Source organism: Chelonia mydas, chromosome 8 (genome assembly GCF_015237465.2).
Source record: "Chelonia mydas isolate rCheMyd1 chromosome 8, rCheMyd1.pri.v2, whole genome shotgun sequence".
NCBI classification, from domain to species: domain Eukaryota; kingdom Metazoa; phylum Chordata; order Testudines; family Cheloniidae; genus Chelonia; species Chelonia mydas.
Window position 1 is genome coordinate 18,199,545 of NC_057854.1, and position 21,991 is coordinate 18,221,535.

Below are 21,991 nucleotides of genomic sequence, written 5' to 3' on the forward strand. Positions count from 1 at the left end.
AATGTAGCTTGTAAACTCCTTTAGGCAGGGACTGTATTTGTTATACGTTTGTACAGTAGGGCCCTGTCCCCTAAGACACTACCACAATACAAATAACAATAACAATGGGTGTACCGATTCATTTGAAAAAAAATGATTCACTCACACAAACTATTCATTGAACAATACTGAATTACGAACAAACTCCTAACCGTTTCATAGACTTTAAGGCCAGAAGGGACCATCATGACCACCTAGTCGGACCTCTTGCACATCACAGTCACAACTTACTTGTAAATAAACAATGAACAGAGAACCAGCATCAATTAGCTGGATACATTATTAGCAATTAATAATTCCACGAGCTTTGCTGAGGTGAAATGTGGCACTTGAAATCTGAGATTAGAGAAAAAGATGCAATATAAGAACATAAGAATGGCCATACTGGGTCAGACCAAAGGTCCATCTAGACCAGTATCCAGTCTTCTGACAGTGGCCAGTGCCAGGTGCTTCAGAGGAATGAATGGAACAGGAAATCTTCAAGTGATCCATTCCCTGTCACTCATTCCCAGCAAACAGAGGCTAGGGACACCATCCCTGCCCATCCTGGCTAATAGTCATTGATGCACCTATCCTTGAATGTATCTAGTTCTTTTTTGAACCTGTTATAGTCTTGCCCTTCAAAACATCCTCTGGCAAAGACTTCAACAGGTTGACTGTGTGTTGTGTGAAGAAATACTTCCTTTTGTTTGTTTGTATAAACTCTCAAGTTCCAGGGCATAACCAACCATTAACTTGTGGGGGGTTAGGAACAAATTTCCCATGTGATCTGCTTATTCCAAATTGTCCACTCCAGGGTTTGTTTTTCTTGTTGTTTTGCACCTTCTTCTGTGACAGCACACTGGCCTCATTGGACAAGAGGTCTGAACTAGAGGAGGATGTAACAGATTTTTGGTTAATTGGCAATTTCAAAAAGTCTAAAAAAATTCATTTTGGGTTGGACGAACATTTTGTTTTGATAAAATCAAAATGTTTTGTTTGGATTCTGACCATTTTGAAATGCCACTGAATTTTTAGAAACAAAATATTTTAGAAACAAAAGTAATTTCAAACTGAAAAAAAAAATGGAAACATTTTGATTTTTTTGGTACTTTTCCCAAAAAGAAAAATTCAGTGAAACTGATATGAATTAACAAAATGTTTCAATGTTGCCAAATCTGCATTTTGTGCTGGAAAAAGATTTGGTCAAATTTTTTTTGTCCAGCTCTCATCTGAACCAGTATAGCAATTTCTATATTCCCAGATATCTGGGATTGATAAACATTGCACCCTAGGGGGTCTCAATGCAATAAATCTGATGCTGTACTGTCAAAGCAGCACAAATAATTTTTTACATCCTACCATCTGTTCCCTCACTACTCCCAAAGTCTGCAGCACTGGGTTCCAGCGAGGGGGCCTTCTTGCTTGCAGAGCTGCTAAAGATATGCATGATGCTGGAGCAAGATAGTGCAGGCCTGGAGAAAGATGTGGATTTTGTTCCCTCTGGTTTAGACATTCATTTCATATCAACCACAGCAAAAACCAAGACATCAGTACTGAGGGAAGGGAAGGGACGAGTGAATGACCTCACCACATCTCTACGAAGGCCAGAAAGACCCAATGAAATGATCATTCTTGACTTTATCCTATGAAAAGCAGTTTTGGGAAATACCACACTGGGAAACGATGTGACCTGAAGCCTGTGTGTGAACACGCAGACTGGAATCTGAATTTTCAAATGGCACCTAGTTTTATAGCAAGCTGAAACAGACCCCTCAGATGCAAACACTCCAGAACTTTGGGGAGTTTGAAGGTTTTGGAAGTCAGACTGAATTTTGAGCCTAATTTTAAACAAAACCATCCCATTCGCATTTAACCGCATTTTTTGTTTCTTTAATTGGGTTTTTGGGGGCTTTTTTAGCTAACATTTAGTGACCTGGTGCCACTGAGCCCTAGGTCTGGTAGAAATGAGATCCCACAATCAGAGTTCTCCTTCCTTTATTTACTCTCTCTCCCCCTCCATCACAAAACACCCCTATGCCACAATTCTGGAGAAGTGCTGGAAGTACTCACATTTGGAGTGTCGGTCACAAAGGGCAGATGCCCTCATGTCACATAGCCTTATTGTCCCTTTGCTGCTACTGTACACAAAGGTGTTGCAGTGGTGTGGATGGAATTCTGCCGCAGTGATTACCTCCGTTAGCTCCTCCATGTTGGCTGGCTTTATATCTACGATATCTGAAACAGGCAAGTCAAGGAAAAACAAACAGCAGGAGCCAGTGCTGTCAACATGCAGCCCCGGTGGTTATTAATAATTCTGGCTTTCTTTATTATGCATCGTTTAACTGGGGCACTTTGTTTTTGACAGCGAGTATGAAGACAGGGTTCAAATCTCTGCTGTTTTAATCCTGAGTGATAAAGTTCTGCACCAGGAACTCTCAGCAAAGCCTTGTATGCTAGCTCTAGAAGGGATTTTCTGTTCTCTTTCTCTATATTTCTGAATGGCTGTGGTTCCATGTTAGATTATATGTAAATAAGCAGCTCTTGGGTGCTATGCTAATATACACTTCATCATCTGAGGATCGCAATGGCATCATTATCCATTTTACAGATGGGAAAACTGAGGTTCAGAGAAGTGAAGTGACTTGCATAAGGCCTCACAGTGAGTGACAGGTCTACAGTAATCTGTCTACAGCAGTGGTTCTCAACCAGGGGTATGCGTACCCCTGGGGGTTCACAGAGGTTTTCCAGGGAGTACATCAACTCATCTAGATATTTGCCTTTTTACAACAGGCTACATAAAAAGCACGAGTGAAGTCAGTAACAAGAAAAAATTCCATACAGACAATGACTTGTTTATACTGCTCTATATACTATACACTGAATTGTAAGTACAATATTTGAATTCCAATTGATTTATTTTATAATTATATGGTAAAAATGAGAAAATAAGCAATTTTTCAGTAATAGTGTGCTGTGACACTTTTGTATTTTTATGTCTAATTTTGTAAGCAAGTAGTTTTTAAACGAGGTGAAATTTGGGGGGAACTCAAGAAAAATCAGAGTCCTGAAAGGGGTACAGTAATCTGGAAAGGCTGAGAGCCACTAGTCCGCAGTATTGATCTAACCAGTAAAATATACTCCCTCTCTCTAAGCAGATTCAGCCAGGCAAGTAGTATCTTGGCTGCTTTGATCACTACAATAACTTCCTTATTTCTTTACCACTTGGCAAATATTTTCTTTTAGCATGTGTTTGTTCTGTGCTGTATTGTACCACATATTGTACCTGCTCATGGCCTTAGAATTTAAGCTGTTTAGGGCCAGGACAATATTTGCCCAGAACATTTTAGCACTATGTACCCTTGATGTTGAGTATAAATTACATAATAATAAGGGATCAAGAATACCAGTCCATACATTCCCACTCCTCTTACACATATTCAGAATGCAGTGAGATACTGCTTCCCAAAAGCACTGCTCACAAGAGATACATGCTGCTACTGGGAATAAAACAGATCAAGAACTAAGGCTGGATTTTCAAAACAGCCTTAAGGAGTTAGATGCCCAAATCCTTTTGCATTCAATGCAAGTTAGGCATCTCACTCCCTTATACTCCTTTAAAAAGTTCAGCCTATATTTGCTATCTTTAGTGTGAATCTGGCTTTGACGGACATTGCTTTTCACTTCTCACCATTTGAATGAGGTCAATGTGAACACGCAGACTGAAAGAAACTAATGAACTAAAGAGAAATCTGTCTTTTGTTACTTTATCTATTTATCTAGAGACTGTAGCTGCTTGTAACACACACTGTAGTGCCCTCTTTGTTCAAAAAAACTGCAAGACTCAACTCTGGCAAATTTGTCATGGGGCAGAATAAACAGCTCTTATTACAGTTGCTGGAAAAAAAAATAACCCCATGTGATGTAACAATGCAAGAAAAACAAAACATGATGAACAGAAAACGATTGCTCTTACAGGAAGATTTTTCATTTTAAGAAGGTTCTGCAAGTTTAGACTCAGTAAAATCCTGGACTAAAATTAAATCATCCTGACATTCAAGTTGAGCTTGAAATATCTGTAGTCAGACACACCAGATGGAGGGAGTCAGAAAGGAACCACGTCAATCACAAAGAGCCTCCTAGTGGTACAGATGAGCCTTTGATGATTGTCTCTATCAATCCGGGCCTGACACTGACTTAGTGGTCACTGGTGGCAAGCGGCTTTAGATTTCACAGTCCAATCAAAATACCCAGCATGGGACAATTTACTGACTGTGTGGGGTGGGGGTGGGGGAAGAGGGGGAGGGAAGAGGGGGATTGCACCATTACTTTCATCACCCCATGGAAAGCAAATTAAGGTCCTGCTGTTAACAGCAATTTCCGGGGGGTGGGGTGGGGGGAGTCAGATGTGAACTGCAAAGGCCTGTGGGGATAGCTTCAAAACCTGACTGCAAGAAAAGTCCTTTCCTCAGTGCAACATGGTGGGTGGGAGGGTTTAAAGAGAGGACATTTTTCCCTTTGGGGAAAAAAAATGGGTGAATGTAGTGCTCCGAGACTATAGCACTGGCTATAACCAGGTATATATCAGTCAGGTACTCTGCCATCCACCCTCAGCTCTGCCAATGCACTTCAGTACTAATCTGTAAATGTTCTGCTGTTAGACACTTTTGGAATAAAGGATGGTCATGAGGTTAAAGTACAAACTAGGAACCAAGAGGGATCTCAGCTCAGCTGTAGATTTCCTATGTTACTATTATTTGCGTTTCAGTAGAATAGGGATGTCACCTTCTGTCTCAGTCTCCTCCCCTGTGAAATCAGAATATTTTGCTCTTTGTCAACTACTTTTCATGTACAAAGTGCTTTATATGAAGGCAAATATTAGTATTTTCACTGTACAGATGGGGCAGCTGAGGCAGAGACCGGCAAACTGACTTGCATATGGTCATGCTGCAGTTCAGTGACAGAACTGGAACTATAACACCAGCCAGTGCCCTATACCCTGGATTGCACAAGGGGATTGTAACAGTGTCCTCACTGACTGCAGTGAGGTTAGATTTCTTAACATTTGTGAAGCACCACGATAGTCCAAGATGAAAACTGATCTAGAAATACATGGTATCATATTTCTGAACCCTTTTGCAGCTTTGCCAACATTCTTCAGTTCTGATCTCCAACAACCCTTGCTATTACAGCCCTGGTCCCTGCTAAGCAGTGCCTTCGAATCATGTCAAATTGCACAATGGCTTTGTGATGTGCACAAAATCAGAACTGGAATGAGACACCCCCCCCAAAAAACCCCCTCATTTTCACTTATGATTTAAGTAGGATTTGAGCTTAGGTCTCTAGTGGTGAAAAGCTAGCATGTTAATCCTGTGCATGCTGTTATCTCCAGGGATTTTTAGGCCTTATTAAACGGCACTATACTTCGTGGAACAATACATGGTGCATCACTAAGTCTGCTTTTTTAAACTAACTAAACAATTTCTCTGTTTTTTTAAGAATATACAGCAACTGAGTTTTGAGACTGGCAGTTGTTGGAGCAGCTCCAAAAACAATTGTTATTAAGAGGCCAGCAATGCTAAAAACCAATTTAAAATGCGGAGGGCCCAACTGAAGTCAATGGGGTTGTGTTAGTAACTGAGAGAAGAGTTTGGCTCTGGAAATCCGCTGGCAAATTAAACTTTGCAGAGTAGTGTAATGGAATAAGGGGCCTAGCACACCCAAAGATCTCAGATTGCTCCAGATCAAATGGAAAACCCAATACTGGGTTGCCAGAATGCATCACAGGGTTTGGGGTGGAGGGTCTGGTTGGGTTGAGCTCCTTCCTCGGGGCGTTCCAACCTGATGTACGTGACGGTCTCCTGCAGGAGAGGCATTGCGTCTGGGGGTGTCTCTAGGTTGTAACAGGCCATCAAAGTTTACAAATGGGTCCTGATCCCAGGAAGGTTGAGAACCACTGCTCTAGGGGGCTAACTTTAGACAAGTAAAAAGCCAACCCCATGAGTTATATACAAGATAAAAAGAAAAGCGGTTAAAAAGCCAGTTCCAAGACTGAGCAGATTCCATGACAGTAACGCATGATTTTGAACTGAGGTAACAAGGAGACATCAATAGCACTCCATAATCTACTAGTCACCCATTGACATTCTTTTCTCACAATAATGGCTGTTTGATTAAATGGAAATTGTAGTGAAAATAATGGCTGTTTTCATCTAAATTTGGGGGGAGAGGGAGGTAGAAAAACTGAAATCTGGAAATTTTTGTTTTCCAGTGAAAACCGGAAATATTTTGATGAAAACTAAAAGTTTGATTTTATTGAGGTTTTTACACAGGGGAAAATAATAATTTACCAACCAACCTTACAATTTACTAAATTATCATGTTTTACTTCTAAGGAAAGAAAAAGCCCCAAAAAATCTTTATTCACCCAATCCTAAAGTGCTGCTGGTTTGTCTCGTTTCACCATGTGACTCTTACTATAACCTGTAAGATTATTCCCACCACACTAGTTCCTCTGCATAGTGGGAATTTTTATGCAATGTTTTGATGCATTATTCTCGTCTCTCTTGAAACCTCTGCATAATTTTCCCAGATGGTAATAGAAGTCTTGTTCCAAAGGCAACAGCTTTATCTCCATTTCTTCCTCAGAGTGGATGACCACAGCTAAGCAGGCTATCCTCAGTGTGGGAGACGTAAGTTTCTCAGGAGTCTTTTGCTTTGGCCAGTGCTTCTCAAGGAGGCCTTGTAGATGATGTGCTTTGGGCTTGGAGAGGTGGCTGTGAGTATCACTTACTAGGTCCAATGGAGATGTGCTCAATGGCTTGTGAAGCCATGAAAGAACCCACCTGCCTGCCCTAAAGGCCCAAGAAGGAGGAAGGATATTCAAGGAAAATTCTATTCATTTTCCAGAGCTCAAGTATCAGGCATGCCCAGGATATATAGAGCCCACAGCGTCATTTTTACGGAGCCACTTTCTTGACTACCAGTGCCCTTCAAAGATAGGTTTCAAAAGATAACACAGATCTGTGCGCTAAAGGCCATATGAAACTAGAGGATGGAGCATTCACCAGGGAAAAAAACCATTGTGGAATGAATAAATGTGGGATCCTTAAGACTATCTTACCAGCTTTCAATTAGTGTTCAAGAATGGGAAGGGAAAACGACAGGCATGCTCAGATATCTAAGCATCACCAAAACCAAACAATAAAATGAAAAAACCCAACTGCAGAAATTTCTACTTTTTTCCTAAACAAAGAATCATTGTAACTGCTTTTCTCTGCCCTTCTAGACGTGTCCGCTCCATGACTAAGCATTACCCCTGGAGCTGACTTCAGAAATAAGGATGTGTGGCATCCAAAGCACCTATCGGGAAGAATTCTAGGAAGCCGCTTTCAGGGGATGTGTCATATACTGCCATGTGGTACTAATGACTCACTGAGATCTCAGAAGGACTGCTTCATTTATGAAATACCAGTTCAGCACAGATCAGTGAATGCAATCCCCCTGGCAGAATGCACTGGAATTCAACACAGGAAAACAAGTCTCCTGCTACAGTCCTGCCAGTAAATTTCCCAGGGAACTTTTTCTGGATGGATCAGAGACCTGTGGATAGTTAAGAGAATGAACACATCAACTGCAACAAGAAAGATGGGATAATGGTAGAGAAGAGAGCAAGGCATCCACGCTGCCAATCAATCAATCACCTGCATTATCCAAATTTATTTGGATCTCCACAGCTGTAAACAGAAGCAATGATCTCTGGATATGACAACAGTCCATTATCCAAAGGACTAACCTTCCCCTTGCTGGTCTGAACTGCTGCTTCTATGATGGAGCCATAACCCTATAGACTGTGATCCGGTCAGACTTACTAAGCTAAGCAGAATGCCAAGGAGAACTCAGATGGCTACAAGAATTATTAATGGGGATACATCAAGGGGCACTCTTTTCTCTTGGTCAGGACTGTATCAATGCCCAAGCATGGTACTAAGGAGCAATTTGCTGCTGGAGATACCTTGTCTGAATAAGATGTATCACTGAGGTCCTGGTGAGTTGTATCAATTAAAATTCTCATGGCACTTTAGGAACAGTAGAGTATCAGCATTGGTATCTTGGCTAAATTTGACTGGGACAACTACATTCTGTCCATCTGAATTCTCTGTAGTTTCAACTGAATATGGCACTTGGCACTTTCTGTTCTAAACCATAATATACGGTTGCTGTACACAGGTCAAACACAAGCACTTTCCACCCCAGAGTGGCTGAATTTCAGTGATTGCCAAAATGATCCCCAGCTGGTAAAGTCTGCTGTGTGCTTTGGGGATTTCTCAGTGGAAAGCACTATATAAGTATCAGTGATTATCACCATCCCTGTTATTATTTCTGATGTGACTGCTATAGGGGTGACTGGCACGGCCTCATTTGTATGTCTGCAACTGGCAACCTGTCACACACTACAGTTTATAATGAAAACTACACTATTAATATTTCCTCTCCTTATTTCCCCCAAGGCATCGGTCTTCTAAATCACCTCAGGAAACTCCCCTCCCCCACTTACACCCTGCAGGCAAAATTCAACATGTCACCCAAACTGGAAAGCAGCAGCTTGTAATGATGCCCAGCTGAGCTGTGTTCAAACTTATGGCTCTTGGAATCAGACAAAACAGTGTAGTGGTTTAAAATTGGAGAGGAGAGATTGAGACCTTCTCAGTGCCAGCATTCTAGCTGCTATAGAAACATTTTGCATCCCCAGCAAGAGCAACAGAAGTAAAAAGAAAAAGGAGGTCTTGGCACTTACATTTACATACTGTCCAGACTGACACACACAAACTGTAACTAACACAGCACCAATAATAGTTGGTATTTAGATAACACCTTTTATCTGAAGATCTCAGAACACTTTACAGACACTGAAGACCAACAATGGCCTCCAGACACTTAGGGCAGGGCTACACTTAAAAGCTGCAGTGGCACAGCTGTAGTTCTTCACTGAAGATGGTACTACACCCCCGGGTTAGCTTCTCCCATCAGCGTAGTTAATCCACCTCTGCAAGAGGCAGTGGCTAAGTTGACAGGAGAAGCCCTCCCATCCCCACAGCACTATCTACACCAGATGTTAGGTCAGTATAACTGTTTCACTCAGAGGTGTGCATTTTTTCACACCTTGGAGCGACATAGTTATACTAACATAAGTTCGTAGTGTAGACCTGACCTAAGTAAACTCTGCACCCACCACACATGTGGGACCAGATGGATGTAACAATAAAGAAGCTGCATTACCTTCTCTTACCACTAGAATTGATGCATACTAGCACAGGGCACCGAGTGAGAGAAGCCAGCAAGACTGCTTTCCTGCCTGTAGACAAAGCTGTCAACACCCTCTGAGCAGTGGGCGTGGTTCAGGGTTCTCTGCTTGGTGTCCTCCTCTGGATCCCTTGCTTTGACCTTGTGACATGGACCCCCGTCCTTGGTTTTCATTTGTTTTCCCTTTTGATCTGATGATGCCTGGGTTGTGGCTCCTACCTCACCTGATGGGAGGGCCTTTCATTGCTTTGGAGAGCTCCACACCATCATCCTAGTTATTAGATAGGCCACCCCTTTCTACTCTGGGGCTCTCTGCTCAGTGTTCGGTATTTTTGTCCCCCCACTCCCAGCCTTACCCCTTTGTTTACTTTCTCCCCTGTAACTGTCCTCTGTATCTCTGTGGCCCCTTTCCTCTCCCCATAAGGGAAATGCCATTGTACTTTCAGGGTCCCCTACAGAGGTCAAGTAGGTTCACCCTTTTCACCAGTACTAAATTCACTTCAGAAAAAAGACAGCAGCTGCTTTCATGTCACGTCTAAGCCAGAGAACCAGACTGACCCTATGCTAGTGTGCAATACAGACAAACCTTAGATGTACATATTGTATAGGGCCAAGCCCTGAGATCGTCACTCAGTTTATACATGGATAGCACTCCCACAGAAGCAAGGAGCAAGGCTGCCTTTGGAATTCTCTCTCCGTGGAGGAGTCTCAGAATACAAGTCTAGCAACATTCGTGGTACACATTGCAGGATATGGTGTATTCCATTTAGCTGTTCATTAACAGTTTGTTGTGTTCCTGCTTTACACTTTAATCTCTGTAGGAAAAAACCTACTGACATAGGGTAACTGAATGGGATAATCTGCAATAATAAAAACAGAATTAAAATAATAATAATTATTATTAACATCCTGTTGTAAAGCAAATCAGAATGGGCTAAATTCTGAAGACCTCGCTCAATTCTTATTCAGACCTTCCTTAGGCAAAACTTCCATGGGCTTCATTGGGAATTTTGCCTGAATAAGGAATGAATAAAACCTGCATAAGGACCTCAGCATCTGACTGACTGTGTATACACAGTCATGCACAAATAATAAGATATTTGTCTAATGGTTAAAGAAGAGAAAACCTAATTTAAATATAAGAAGGATTTATAGACAATGAAAAAGAAACCCTCCAAAAGATGTAAACTCAAGGTTCAGATGAGCTCATTCTTCTCAAGTCTGGGTTCTACAAGACCATCTCCTGATTGGACAATAACTCCAGCCGGATTTATGAATCAAAGGATACTAAAACTTTGATTGGTTATTTCAAAGTTCCATAAGTTTATCCTCAGGTCATCAGCTGACATGTAGGTTTCATAGTCACTGTTTACAGATATGGAGTTGATGTGATATGTGTGCGCATTGGCAAATACTCTTCGGGGAGTGGCCTCCACCATTAGATCCATGGGCCTTAGTACAGGGACCTGGCAAGAGAAGGAACAAAAGCAAGGCATTAGAAGAACAAAATAGTTTCAGCATTAAAAGCGATCTCATTGCAACGTCCAGATCAGTACATTCGACTAATATTCAAACAATCTCACCTACAGCTGAGTTAATCCAGGGCACCGTACATTCATGGGGAGACCGGATTGTTCAGTGACATGAATTAGTTTTTGCCTCTAGAATTTAATCTGATCTAGATCAGGGCTGTCTGATAGTGCCCATCTGATGGTTGGTTGGGGTTTTGTATGAAACACGTTGGTGGTCTCAGCCCAGTTCTTAGTGGACAATTGTGTGCATCACATAAACCACCATTTCAACTGGCACTAACTGGCACTCTTGTGTTATCTTTAGTCCCCAGGATTTAATCCTGCCCTTTTCACTAACACAAATTCATTTAAGCCCCTCATCCCTCACAATTTTATACATTAATATATGCAGTAGAAAGACTGAACAGTAGGAAAAACAGATGTAGAAATACCTTATATAAGATATTGTTCTGGTTAGGTTTGAGCATAGCACTGAAACGCAGGTACTCGAGTTCTAATCCCCACTCTGGCAATGATTCCCTCTTTGGCCTTTGTCATTCAACCTTCTGTCTCAGTTTCCCCATTTGAAAAATGGAGATATTAATACTTACTAATTCACAGGGTTGTTGTGATGATTAATGAATGTTTTGAACACCTAAAGTCTAGCATAACTGCTAAATTGTTGGGGTAGTTTTTTTTTTGTTTGTTTTTTTTAAGAAAATTGTATCTAAATGCAGTACTCTGAACAGCATAATTAAGGCTGAATCCACATGGATGGACTCCTGCACTGCATTTCTGTACTGGCACAGGGGCCCATCTGTACAGATGTATTTACAGGCTCAGACCTCCCAATATTAATACTTCCTTCCAAACTACAGCTAGATTGCTGCTAAAGCCAGGCGCTTATTCTTATTGCAAAATGCAAATACACAGAAAAGCAAAAAATGAAAATATCTACAGTGATTCTTTTTTATTGGTTGACTAAACCTTCCCTTCCCCCAATCAGCAATTCCTTTATTCTTTGTTATTAAAATACTGTTTTTTAAAGGAAACCCATGTCAGCACAGATTCCTGCCCCTCTCCCCACTTTATGGTAAAACAATGGAATTGGGAGATGGGAGGAGAGAGAAAAATAGAAAAGAACATTGGAGCAGATGGGGAAAAAACTAACTGATCTACTTTTACTTGTATGTTTATTAACCATAACCCTCGTAAACCATCCCATCAGTGGATGAATAGATACAGTCAAAAACTGTGTATGCAAAGAAGGACATAAGTAATATATTTAGACATAACACTCTTAAGGCAACTTAATACAATAGAAAGGTGTCAGTCTATGCTTCCTTTTGCCAATAACCCATTCCCTCAAGCTACTTCATTACTGTGTGTATTATCTGTATGCTGCCCAAAGAGATTTCCCATGGCTGCTGAGGTGGGAACAGGGGTATGACAGCCAGGATCAAGTGACACTAGAACATAGGAACTGCCAGCTCAGAGCCTGAGCTTAATGTGATGAGCCTGCTTTCTAATTCAGCCTGACATATTCAATGATGCATCATTTGCTGTTGAAGGACTTTGCTCAGCCATCTGGGGACATAGTCTAGCATTTTGCCCAGAGACTGCAGGAAGCAGGCTGTCATTCAGACTGTCAGAAACATGATGTTTGCAAAGGTACAGAGTTCAGCTGTTACACCAGGCCTCTCTGGAAACAAAAAAGTAAATAAATAAATAAAAGGGTTTGGCATAAGAATTTCACTCAACACAACACTGATAATGCAGTACAGCCACATCTTGACTGTCATGCCAACCCTCTCAAGCCACGCACGGGTTCCTATCCCCAAAGCCTGCAGTAATCACTGCGATACCAGCGCTGGTAGGTATAGGTCTGTTTTATATGGCAGCTTTTTTCAAATAAATCAGTTTTCTTGCACCCTGAGAGTGAAGTTAACAGTATCCTCAGCCAATAAACGTCTCAGTTTTCTAGTACAGAGCCAAATTCTTGGGACTCTACTCAGTTTTTACTCAGGGTATGTCTACACTAAAAACTTAAGTTGACCTATATGAGGTCAACTTACAGCCACCGCAGTACTTACTGTGGTGGTGCGTGTCCACACTACCCTCCTTAGGTCGGGATGCGGGTCCTCACCAGGAGCGCTTCCACTGGCCTAAGAGGGGCAGCGTGGGGAGCTGAGAGCCTGTTCTCTCAGCTTTGATGGTAGCTCTCTACTGGGAGCCGGGCTGCCCCCCCACCCCTCAGCTCCCAATTCCCCAGTGGGAGCGCGGGGGAGGAGGAAGAACAGCCCAGGGCTTCTCGCCTCCCTGTTTCCTGCTGGGAGTGGGGGGAAAGCAGCCTGGGGCGTCTCAACACCGGGGAGCAGGTTCCAGCCATCTGGGCTCCTTGCCCCGGCTCCCAGCCGTGAGTGGGGTCCAGCTGCCCTGGTTCCCAGCCAGGAGTGGAATCCTGTCGCCTAGGCTCCTCACCCCAGCTCCCAGCCAGGAGCAAGGTCCAGCCGCCTGGGCTCCTTGCCCCAGCTCCCAGCCAGGAATCCAGTTGCACAGCTCTCCAGGGGGGCAGCTGGGCTCTAGCTGCCAGGCTTTCTTGTCAATTTCATGTCTTTGCTGGAGCCATGAAATTGACAAGAGCTCTAACAACTGATGCAAGTAACAGAGTATCTACACAGACACTTGTGGAGGTGAAGCTATTATGTCAGTGTGGTAGGGCATTTACATCTGCAGGAGCCAGGCTGTAGTGTAGACACTGACATAATTAGGTTGACGTAAATTGCCTCACGTCAACCTAACTGTGTAGTGTAAGACCTTCAGCAGGCTGTTGTCAAGGTCTTGGTGGACCATGGTGACTATTACATTTTGTGTAAGGGATACAAGATCTGACAGACAGGACGAAGGCAGTTTTTTCAGCTGTTACAACTACAAGGATCTGCATCTGAACATGCAAAGGTCTAACTGCCCATGCACATGCCATTCAAATACACAGTTACTTGGTTTGTAGGTGCAATTGTAGGCTTCTGCTTGAGGTGAGCCAGCACTGGAACCCTGAATCTGAACCCCTTCCAAAACTGGTGCAGGATCAGTTCAGATTTGGCTCTCTGAACTCGAGCCCACCCATAAGGTTTTGCAGAAAGAGCTAAACCCCATTCAGGATGTTGATGGAGAACAGCTGGCAAGATTAGTGAGCTGAATGATCTGAAACTGAACCTAACCCTGATTCAATCTCAGATCTACTTCCCAGCCTAGTCCTAATCTGGAGCTGGATCCAAACACTGTCTCCCTGGCCATGTCTAGTTTCTGGAGACAAAGATGGTTCACATGCATATTTCAGGATGCTTAGTTGCTTCTGCCATTGAAAATCTCACCCATAGTTTTTGGGCTCACTGAGCCAGGGCTTTCGCTGGCATAGGGGAGTTCCCAGTGGACAATGAGGCTGCATAGCTTCCCTCCCAACAGCTACTGGCACAGGTAGTATGTCAGCTGTGGGAGGGAAGTGGCTGGAGTTTATTGCACTCCTGCTATCCCCAAATGGAATATGGGCCATATGGGACTGTTGCCAGATGGTACAAGTTACAGTGGCCCCCAGGGTATTATACTCTGGGATGGGGCAGAGAATCAGGGAATTGTAACTGGTTGTTGGTTCTCAACCTCTCCTTTTAACCTCTCCTGGGCTACTCTAGGTAAATATTGGGGAAGGGAGTCATCCTTTGCATACCACTTCTTTAGGCGCAGACACAGCTGAAGTGCTATTCTACTCTCCTTGGGATTCCCACAACCCGAGAATGGAGCTACCTCTCCTCCCTACACTCTCCTCCCTCCTCTGCAATGCAGCACGCAAGCAAAGGAAGTGGGGTGCCAGAAGCAGCAGAGGGAGGTGATGGCCATACTACTTCTTCATAGCAACAGAGCTCATTCAAGCACTTCAGCTAAAAATATCACAGGGCATGGCTGTGGGAGTGTACTTTCAATTTAGAATCAAATCCACATTTTCTTCTTCATACACTGTCCTTAAGCACTCCAACCCCTAGCTACTTGGAATTTGCAGCTGAAGACATTCTGCACAATTAAATGGTAAATTTTCTCTTTCCATCATCATTTGTGTTCAAATATTTCTTTATGCCCTTTGTTATCAATGGAGGTAAAGCAAAGAAAAAGGATTTCTGGATTTTTCAAAAGTAAAAGTGGGCTGTTTGCTTTAGCGAGGAAGCAGGTGCAGAACTGAAGTCATTTGATTTGGGGAAGTCCTAGAAAAAAGAATAGTAACCCACTAACGAAAGAATCACAGATGGAAAAGATCTTCTGTCTCGTCCACCCCAGGGCTGATACAGGTTTGTTCTCTGCTATATATTTTCTAATACACTGTCTAGTCAAGGTTTTAAAGGTCTCAAGCAATACAGCTTCCAACAGTCCCCTTGGGAGACTACTCTACAGTCTAACAGAGCTCCTCATTACAATTCTGCTTAACATACAACAAATGGAGAGAAATGATGGTCTAACTTAACAGCACTGCAAACTACTCTGCATTCTACAGAGGTCTGCTATGCTGAATCAGACATTGAAAAAGAGCATCAGAGTTACCAGAAACTAATGCAGGAGGCAATGAATTTGCTCAGAATTGCAGCACTTAGCAAGTGTTAAATGAAACTGGCTAATAAAATGACTGGTCACTTGGTAGCAATTAAAACTTTTGTTTTTTTTAAGCATACAGCCTTTCTGTTGGGTGGTTTAAGCAGAGCCTAACTCCTACTAGTATTGTCATAACAATCTTGAACAATATAGAAAACTCCTAAATGCACTTCTTATTCAATTACTGAACTAACCTGGAGGGCAATATCTGGTATTATATATACACCCATTATTAAAGGGTAATTCAGTGTAACAAACCGAATCAAGTACATACAAAGGCTGTCACATAAAATAAACCAGTAACAAATTAAATTACTCTCTGTTTTTGGGAGGGAGAATGCCAGTCCTTTTTCATTTAAAAATATATATATCTTAATTTTTCTTTTGGATTTTAAAGAAAGGACCCCCCCCCCAGCACATAGAGCTGATCAGACTCGTTTGATACCCGCACCACATTCAATCTTTTTCTCCCTATCTAGAGAAGGCTTCTCCTTTCCTGAGTTAATGAAGCACTAATCCTCTCTTGAGCTGTAAAATTCATTTTCGCCATGGTTCAGTGGCAGATGTGGTTCAAAAAGCATGGGAGCCAGCCTGCCCTGGCTCCTTCTCACACATCAGAATTGCATTTCTTTCTTCCCGATTCAGTCTACTATCAAAAAGATCACAGCGGAGTTAATCCTATCAGTGTAATTGTCATTGTTTTGTTAGTTCCTTCCTTCCCTCTCATCAGGTTTCTGCTGTTTTGTGTGGGTGGTATAATGATGTGCACAACATTCTACTCCACTCTTGGAGAAAGGCATAGTTTTTCCTATATTTTGTGAGGATGGACATAGCTCAACTGGAATAGCTTCCATGAGTAACATTGTATCTCTCACCCTCCCTCCTCTGCAGTGTTGCCAAAGTTTGAGTCAATAATTGGTAATCATCATCTTAAAATCTCCAGTTTTAGGAGTCACATGAATACATGAAAGCTCAAAAACCAAAATGCCTACATGTTGGCATGAAATAGCTCAGAATTCTTAAGTCAAACACATGATCAGACAACAGGTGTGGTTGGCAATACTGTGACAAAGGCCCAGAAGGGGAAAGACCAAACATTTATCCACGGAAGAAACTTAAAATGCTGCAGGATTTCTTTTTCCGGGGTAAACATCTCTTTTTCAGAATTCTTTATCTTAACCATACAACTGAGCAGATATCCAAATTATGTGGAACACAGGGAATTTTGGGGTTAAAATGAATAAGGATGTGAACTCTGCACTGGCACAAAAAGAGCTCTGGGACCCTGAAAGAGTTAATAACCTCACTGGCTGCACCTGGGAAGGGTGTGGGCCAAGTGAAGGGGATGGACTCAAAAAGAGGAGAGAGAGCAGCTCAGTGGAGAGGGGGAGACCTCTCCACTGGGGAGGATGTAGTGAGTGCCCTCTCTCTCCGTGAGGGGGCCTGATGGAAGGCTAAGAACACTGGAAGGGCAGGTCTGCTCCTGAGGTGAACCTGAAGTCTGAGGGACGATCAGGAGCTGCTGAGGGATGACAGCCTGCCTGAAACCCTGGGAAGGTAAAGAACTGTGCCAGACCTAGACTGCGGGGTGGAGTGAGGCACAGGAGCTTGAGGACAGGTGTGAGGCCAACTCACTATAGTGGAGGCTGACCTGTGAGGGAGAGGGATTGGCCACGTTAGCCTGACTGGGGCTGAAGTTTCAGCTGTTCTTGTATTTTTGTTGGCCTGGTTAAAACAACTCTGACCCTAGAAGAAATGGACTTAAATGTGACATGGCTGGAGTGCTGAGTTGTGAAAAGAGGTAGAGGACCACAGAGCTGGAGCGAGGGTCAGCAGGGGAAACTAGAGAAGACTGAGCTAATACAGCACTCAAGCCATGAGGAGGTACTCTCGTGGTGAATCCACTCTTCTAAAGAGACCAAAACAGCAGCTCAAACCTTCAAATATAAAATTTGTGGATGATACCAGAAGGCACAATACCTCTCAGGGAGGTACTGTATTGTTCCCATTTTACAGATGGGGAAACTGAGGCAAAGAGCATTTAAGTGACTTGTGCCAAGACAAACAGAAAGTCAGTATCATAGCCAAGAGAAGAGCCCACTGAGTCAGTGTCAGAACCAGGAGTAGAATCGTGTCTAGCCAACCTGATCGCTTTCTTTGAAAAGGTAACAATCCTTTTGGATGGGGGGGAAGCGGTAGACGTGGTATATCTTGACTTTAGTAAAGCTTTTGATATGGTCTCGCATGACCTTCTCATAAACAAACTAAGGAAATGCAACCTACATGGAGCTTCTCTAAGGTGGGTGCAAAACTGGTTGGAAAACTGTTCCCAGAGAATAGTTATCAGTGGTTCACAGTCATGTTAGAAGGGCATATCAACTGGGGTTGCACAGGGATCAGTTTTGGGTCCGGTTCTGTTCAATATCTTCATCAATTATTTAGATAATGGCATAGAGAGTACACTTATAAAATCTGTGGATGATACCAAGCTGGGAGGGGTTGCAAGTGCTTTGGAGGATAGGATTAAGATTCAAAATGATCTAGATAAACTGGAGAAATGGTCTGAAATAAATAGGATGAAATTCAATACGGACAAATGCAAAGTACTCCACTTGGGAAGGAACAATCAGTTGCACACATACAAAATGGGAAATGACTACCTAGGAAGGAGTATTGTGGAAAGGGATCTGGGGGTCATTGTGGATCACAAGCTAAATATGAGTCAACAGTGTAACACTGTTGCAAAAAAAGCAAACATCATGCTGGGTTGTTTTAGCAGGAGTGTTGTAAGCAAGACACGAAAAGTAATTCTTCTGCTCTGCCCTGATTAGGCCTCAACTGGAGTATTGTGTCCAGTTCTGGGTGCCACATTTTAGGAAAGATGTGGACAAACTGGAGAAAGTCCAGAGAAGAGCAACAAAAATGACTAAAGATCTAGAAAACATGACCTAAGAGGGAAGATTGAAAAAACTGGATTTGTTTAATCTGGAAAAGAGAAGACTGAGAGGGGACATGATAACAGTTTTCAAGTACATAAAAGGTTGCTACAAAGAGGAGGAGGAAAACTGTTCTCTTTAATCTCTGAGGCTAGGACAAGAAGCCATGGGCTTAAATTGCAGCAAGGGCGATTCAGCTTGGACATTAGGAAAAAATTCTGAATTGTCAGGGTGGTTAAGCACTGAAATAAATTGCCTAGGGAGGTTGTGGAATCTCCGTCACTGGAGATTTTTAAGAGCAGGTTAGACAAACACCAGTCAGGGATGGTCTAGATCAGTGGTCCCCTACCTTTCTGTGGGAATAGCACATTTCTATTCCCAGAAGACTGGCAGGCGTCAGAGACCCTGCCGCCGAAATGCAGCAGCGAAAAGAAGTGTCGCTGCCGAAATGCCACTGAGAAACTGCAACCCTTCTCGTGGCATTTCAGCGGGCGGTTCTCCGGTGGCCACGCTCGGCAGTGCGGTGTCCTGCGGGTGCACACAACTGTCCTGGCGGGCGCCATTGCGCCCGTGGGCACCGCGTTGGGGACCCCGGTCTAGATAATACTCATTCCTGCCATGAGTGCAGGAGAGTGGACTAGATGACCTCTTGAGGTGCCTTCCAGTTCTATGATTCCCCATAAAGTAATTTCAATACCCATTAGACAGGGTAGTTTGCCTTGTTCCTTAAATGCATTTGGTACTGGCCAACGCTTTTCTTAAATTGGAAAGTCCTCTGTGAACACAGTGATGCTCATGGGCTCAGATCTGCCTCCGAAATGGAAGTCAATTATTTAGAAGCTTTAAAACAATGGGGAGGAGCACTAGTTCCCTTATGGGAGCAAATCCAAAATGGCAATGGTGGGCTGGTGGCTTGCCTCTGGCCAATCCATTTTAACACTATGGTGGGTGTTTGAAAAATTCAGTGGTTTGCAAAAGGCCTTCCAGTCATTGTGGCAAATTTACAAAACTGCAGGAGACCAAAAAACTGGCTGGCTCATGTGCTTTGTGTAAGCAATCTGGTGGCCTAAGTCACAAACAATGAATTGCATGGCCCATCCCATGTATTTTAAGTGAACAAAAACTTGGGCCTTATTGTAGAAAAATGTGTGTACAAAGGAATAAATCACACTACTAGAGAAATCACAAAGGAAATTGCACCATCATTACACATTATATATTTGATATAAAGGAGCATATCTGCCACATTTGTGAGAAGTGAAATGGTTTGATGTTTCATTTCCATTCTTTTGCTATTTTCTATGGAATGAAAGACAGCCCTTGCTGACAAAGAAGCCAGTGCCTCCCTGGAAACAGTCATGAATGTGAGACAGTTTCTAATTTGCTTTAGGCTGTAGTTTCAAGAGAAGACAGGGTGGTCTAGTACTTAGGACACTGAACTAGGAGTCAGGAGACCTGCATTCTAGTCCCAGCTCTGTCATTGTCCTGCTGTGTGACCTTGGGCAAGTCACTTCACCTCTCTGTGCCTCTGTTTCCCTTCCTATCCGTTGATTGTACGTTTACAATATAAGCTTACTATGCGTTTGTACGATGCATAGCAAAATGGGGTCCCAATTTTGTTTGGGATTTCTAAGTGCGGCGGTAATATAAATAACACTCATCCACTGGAACATGTGACTTCTGCTTTTTACTAAATTCACAAATCTTCATGAAAAATGTCACTGCTCCTTGGTGAAGTTTGCTGAACTGGTATAAATTATGGGGTATGCTGATCACATTGGTAGATGGGTGATTTTAAAACCTTTCCCAGACATGAAAACAAGCTCTGTGTGGCTCGAAAACTTCTCTCTCTCACCAACCAAAGTTAGTCTCATAAAAGCTATTTACTCACCCACTTTTTCTCTCTGATTTTAAAAGTGACAGACTTCTAAATATTCGGGTTATTTATTTATGTTGGCAGAAGGTGAGGTTTCGCTCTTAGTGACACAAGCGTCAATCTAGAGTAACTTCCTGGAAATCCTTGTAATGCAATGGGGGTAACTCTGGATTTACACCAATAACTGTGAGCAGAATCTGGTACACCATGGTAGCCATTTAAAAAAAAAATCAATACACAATGTAGCGACTTCATTTAGGTAGCTATTTGGCCAATGGCTACCAAACCTCCTTATCTGAGCTGAAGTAATGCAGTTATTACCTGTTTTAAGTGTAAGGAAATAATGCAGCATCTCAGACACCACTGAGGAATAACTAATGTTCACTTCTTAGCGACACCTACTGCAGTCGACTTTGTTTGTATAATCGCGCTCACCTGTGAAGTAACCTATGATACTGAAAATAAGTCTTAGATATCAAACCATTATTTTGTTTAATAATTACATTGGATTAACTTGGATATGTGAGGGCAGCTCCCACTCAGCCAGTATTTGCTGCTAGTCCCCATGTGAAAATCAAAAGTAAGCTTATCAACTTTAGTGGGTTTACACCTGTGTTACCACGAGCAGAATTTAGCCCATTACTACAACAGGAACCTAGCCTGCAAATGAGGGCAGAATCTGGCCCCGTGAAATTAGCAAAACTAAAGTCCCTTTTGTAATGCACGCTAAACCTAACCTGTTACTTACAACAAAGAAAATATCATCCAGTCAAATGGGAGTCAGATAGCAGCACTAGTTCTTTGGGGCCAAACCCTGAGAGGTGCTGACCATACTCTATCAACAGCGCACCTGTGTGCATTTGGTCCTTGATTTTTATTTTGTAATTCCAAAAGGCATGTTCTGTGCGGTCAGCAGCAGAAATAGTGGGCCAACGCAGCCTGGGGATTCATATTTTGCAGACAGAATACACATCAAAAGACTATTTTCAGGGCAGACTTACAATTTCACGCTCTCTCTGACTTTGTCTTATTGAGCCTTTCTCGTGAAGTGAGAAAAGATACCTTTCCGTGTGAAGATAAACTTGCTATCTAATTACCAGTCCATGTTGCTTATAATTCTGCGGGTTTCATCTGTTTTCCCGAGACATTTCCATCTCCTCTAAACATTACATTTACACTAATGCTATTTCTTGTGTCATTTATTACTTGGGATTTTTTCATGTAATCAAATGCAAGGACAGAGACGTCCTAACACATCAAATATTCTTAGGTTTGTCAGGGAGCAGAGATCCTGCACTGAATTAAACTATACTAGGCTGTCCCAGGAGGATATGGGTCATGCTTAGGGAGGAGTGAGATGTTCAGCAGGCTTAGGAATTCTGCTAAGGGGACAGCTACTGTGAAACTCATTCATACAGGCCACTGCAAACTCCATCAACTGAAGGTGGCCTTACGGGGCCCATTCCTTTGAGGTGTGGTGCTTTAGCAAGAAATTGATGGGAGTGAGGACCGAGGGCCCAGTGCTCTTAGGAGCTGGATGCTGGAGCGGAGGCTGCTCAGCCCCTGGCAGGATCAGGAGCGGAGTATGGAGAGCAAAACTGTACACAGCAACCTGAGAATGCACAAAAGGACAAAAATCTCTTCTCTGAAGAGCTGGCAAACCAAAGGCCAGAATGGGTGCCATGCAGTGAGCAGACCAGAACAAGGCAGTG

At 42.8% G+C, this 21,991-nt stretch overlaps 1 protein-coding gene across 6 annotated transcripts in view; it reads right to left on the bottom strand.

The window, feature by feature from the left end:
- PPP2R2B (protein phosphatase 2 regulatory subunit Bbeta) overlaps positions 1-21,991 on the bottom strand; it is a 261,285-nt gene that overhangs the window by 22,356 nt on the left and 216,938 nt on the right. For all 6 annotated transcript variants that reach the window (XM_037907301.2, XM_037907303.2, XM_043520668.1 and 3 more), the window contains 2 exons: positions 10,610-10,787; positions 2,092-2,256 (listed from right to left, as the gene is read on the bottom strand). In XM_037907301.2, coding sequence (XP_037763229.1) covers positions 2,092-2,256; positions 10,610-10,787 — 343 coding nt within the window. The remainder of the gene's footprint in view (positions 1-2,091; positions 2,257-10,609; positions 10,788-21,991) is intronic.